This window comes from Anticarsia gemmatalis, chromosome 6 (assembly GCF_050436995.1).
Source record: "Anticarsia gemmatalis isolate Benzon Research Colony breed Stoneville strain chromosome 6, ilAntGemm2 primary, whole genome shotgun sequence".
NCBI lineage: Eukaryota > Metazoa > Arthropoda > Insecta > Lepidoptera > Erebidae > Anticarsia > Anticarsia gemmatalis.
The window spans coordinates 8132060-8135466 of NC_134750.1; the positions used below are offsets into that span (position 1 = coordinate 8132060).

The 3407-nt window shown below is 32.5% G+C and overlaps 1 protein-coding gene across 1 annotated transcript; it reads right to left on the reverse strand.

Annotated features, from left to right (window-relative positions):
- Positions 1 to 359: 359 nt before the first annotated feature.
- On the reverse strand, positions 360 to 2609 carry twr (signal peptidase complex catalytic subunit SEC11 homolog C twr). The gene is made up of 4 exons (XM_076115603.1): positions 2457 to 2609; positions 2116 to 2375; positions 1020 to 1197; positions 360 to 523 (listed from the first exon to the last, which is right to left on the reverse strand). Exons 1-4 carry the CDS (start codon positions 2502 to 2504, stop codon positions 473 to 475), a joined length of 537 nt encoding a protein of 178 aa, XP_075971718.1. The 5' UTR covers positions 2505 to 2609; the 3' UTR covers positions 360 to 472.
- Between the last annotated feature and the right edge of the window lie 798 nt (positions 2610 to 3407).

A 3407-nucleotide genomic window follows, 5' to 3' on the forward strand; every position in this document is an offset into this window, starting at 1 on the left:
TTTACAGCTAACTGACCTAAAATAATGTTTTTGCCTATTCTATTTTCTAAGTAAATTACTGATTTGCCCTTAAGCAAACCAACAAGGTATCATTATAACTACAAAGAAAATTCTTTATCTATAATAAAGCAAATTATGGAAACATTGAAAGTAACATGATTTTAAAAAATACAGATCTTGGACACAAATTAGTGCCAGTCACAATCACAATTTGTTATTCATACCAAAAACAGTGGGAATCGAACCTGGCACAAGCAGTATACCATTATATGGACCACTTTCCCTGTACACCACTTCTTGTGTGAAGGAAACAAACAATTTAAAAATAAAATTTAAATCTCAAAATAAATATAATAATATAACACTAGAGAGAACGTTCATTTAATCATAAAATTAAATACATCCATAGAGCCAATGAATCTTCCCCACAGACGACCTCCATCATCCATTTTCTCAGATCAAATTAAAGCTGTCACTCTCTGTGCACTAACACATACATTGCTAAGCACGCCAACACAGCAAACTGAAACAAAAACACATTTTATAAGGTCAATGCTTATGCACATTCTATGTTGTAGTTTATTTATAAGCACATATGATTATTACTGAAATGTATGAAGGAAATAAGATGGTATGCATTTGTAAATGCTTTTATTACAAATTTCTTGTTTAACTATATAGCATACATAGTTTCAGGCCGCTACATGAGTATGCATGGATGATATATCACAGTAGAAACCTACCAATCAGCAATAGACAATACTATATTCACAGGACATAATATCCAGGCACTGTGAGATCTCAACTGTTAAATAATAATGGATGTTAAAGTAATAACCTAATGTTACTACTGCCAAACCCATCTGCTTCAATAAAACATAATATATATATAAGATTTTTAAATAACTTAAAAGTCTGACTGAGTAAAGCATGGACACACGCATCAATGTAAAATAATAAGCATGAAATGAATAAAATGAACACTTAATATACTAAAGGTGCTATGTAAAATAAATTACCTTAAACTTAGGATACTCATTCATGTAAATTGTGACCATTCCCACGTAAGGTAAAAATCCTCTTGCACGGCCGACTACATCCTTTTTAGTAAGCCACAACTGTCCTTGAGCATACAAGCCTCTATCGTCTACACTATTGTTGTCACCCTTAGTTAAGAATTTAACTGTGCCATTGTTCCTGAAATAAAGAAAAAATAACAATATTTAACATTGTATAATTATACAGTTTATTTTTCTTTTTAAACATCTCCCACACTAAGAATTACTCTTGTGCCGCAGGGACTATTACAAACATACAAACAACGGACACAAAGCACAACCATACCTGAAACAATTCTGTGTGGGAATTGAACTCACGACCTCCCGACACAGTGGTATTAGCGTGGTGACCTAAACCACTGCACAACAGAGATTATCATGACATGAGTTTAATTTTTACTCATTTTAACCATATGCATATTTTATATTTAAAACATTAGACTTGTTTAATGCAATGGCTAAGTAAGATGTGAATGAAAATGCTGTCTGTTGCCTAAGTCTTCTACCACACATGAGACACATTATCAAACTCAACTATCAGGCCACATACTATTATAAAAACAAATAATTAGTCATATAAAATATTTTTTAATGCAATTTAATGCTGTATTCTACAGACTTAATGGTTATATTAGGTGATTATTGCGTGCAGAAAGCAAAGACACTCATCTTTGCTTTCTTATTCAACATGATTCCCATTCCTGTACAATACTTTGCTAGCTTATCATCAACTTCACCCATGCTCAGCTAATTTGAACATATTTTATGTAGATTCATTTAAAAATAGCTTATGACCAATATAACATACCATTCAAATAGTAAAGGATTGTTTTCAAATCATGCAGTGGTTCTAGATAATACCCAATTTACACACTAAATACTCTCTGTATTTTTGTAATATTATTATAGAACACCCAATAAAAAGTAGGTAGGTATTTCGATTACCACTAGACAATAATGGTCTTTATAAATACAAATTGTCTGAAGAGTATTTAGTTTCACTTAAATCACATAACATACGCCAAAAATACAAACAGGAAAATGTATGAATACTTACTTTTCATGAAGCTTAAGTACTCTGTGAACGATTGGAATATCACGTCCCTCTACTTTGAAGACAACAATTTCGCCAACGCGCACTGGCTCCTCAGGATAGTTCGTCAAAAACAATAAATCGCCTCTGTGAAAAGCAGGCTCCATACTGCCCGACAATACAACGACTATGGGGCTTTCACTGCCGGTAACAACCATCAAGCCCTTCCATATCATCAGGGCTGATGACACTATCATACCAAAACTAAGAACTTGGTAGATAAACTGAAATGTAAACGTAAGAAATGTAAAATAACAGCCGGCATAATATTCACGTCATTTGCAAGTTGTTCAATGAAACATTACCTGGCGTTTGTTCATGCGCTTCACATCATCAAATATGCTGTCCAACATTTTGATTTAGTTAAAAATAATCTCTAACAAATACGAAATTTATTTTAGTTTTGTGGTTATCGCCTTTCCCTGTTGTCGTCTTGTCGACAGCACCACGTCAGATAGCTAGAGTTGGGCAAAAAGTATCGATAACATTGACACACCTGAATCTAACTAAAATTCAATGTAAAAATACCGGAATGAGGTAGTATTTCACGAAATGTATTTAAATTAAACATTATTATGTATATTATTTATTTACTTTACAAAAAAATTACTTAGTACGTATAGTTTATGAGTGGGCCGACTGTGCTACGTCAGCTATTTAAAAAAAATGAGTACATTATAGATCTAAAATAATTTATTATTCTGAATAAATACATACTTGAAAAGATCGAATCACTTAAATGAAATCGGTATTTCTTATTGTCTAATTACATTTGCTTCGAGTTCACAATAACCGATGATGCTAGCTTTTAAAATTTCTCCGTGCTAAAGTTGCTTACTGCAAAATACCGAAAGCAGCAAAATCGCAAAATCCGTTTGTGCTCCACTTTAGATTTTTTTAGACATGTCTTCGCAAAAATAGTTATTTAAAGCCATGCTCATTAGGTATCCACCTGTTGTCGATTTGGATGCCCATGTGCAAAAGAATAAAATAATAACTGTAAACCTTTACTCTTAGTAAATACAATTTTGGTTTGTCATGTCTGTTGGGATGCAAAATATTTCACGAATAACAAAAGAATAAAAATCAATAAATTATAAATCTTTAACGTTACCACCAAACACTTTACTCTTTGATCACACAAGAAATAAATGACCACACTACAGATTCTGTGATGCACGGTAAAATCAACCCCACATAAGAAAATATGATATTATTAACGATACCGTAAAACGGGGTGAATAGAATTCGCGGGG

Bases quoted from the DNA above. Each gene is read 5' to 3' on its own strand.
- twr (XM_076115603.1), bottom strand. From the start codon at position 2,504: ATGTTGGACAGCATATTTGATGATGTGAAGCGCATGAACAAACGCCAG. The intron at 2,376-2,456 runs GTAATGTTTCAT...TTTACATTTCAG, and splicing joins AGCGCATGAACAAACGCCAG to TTTATCTACCAAGTTCTTAG. The intron at 1,198-2,115 runs GTAAGTATTCAT...TCTTTATTTCAG, and splicing joins GTACTTAAGCTTCATGAAAA to GAACAATGGCACAGTTAAAT.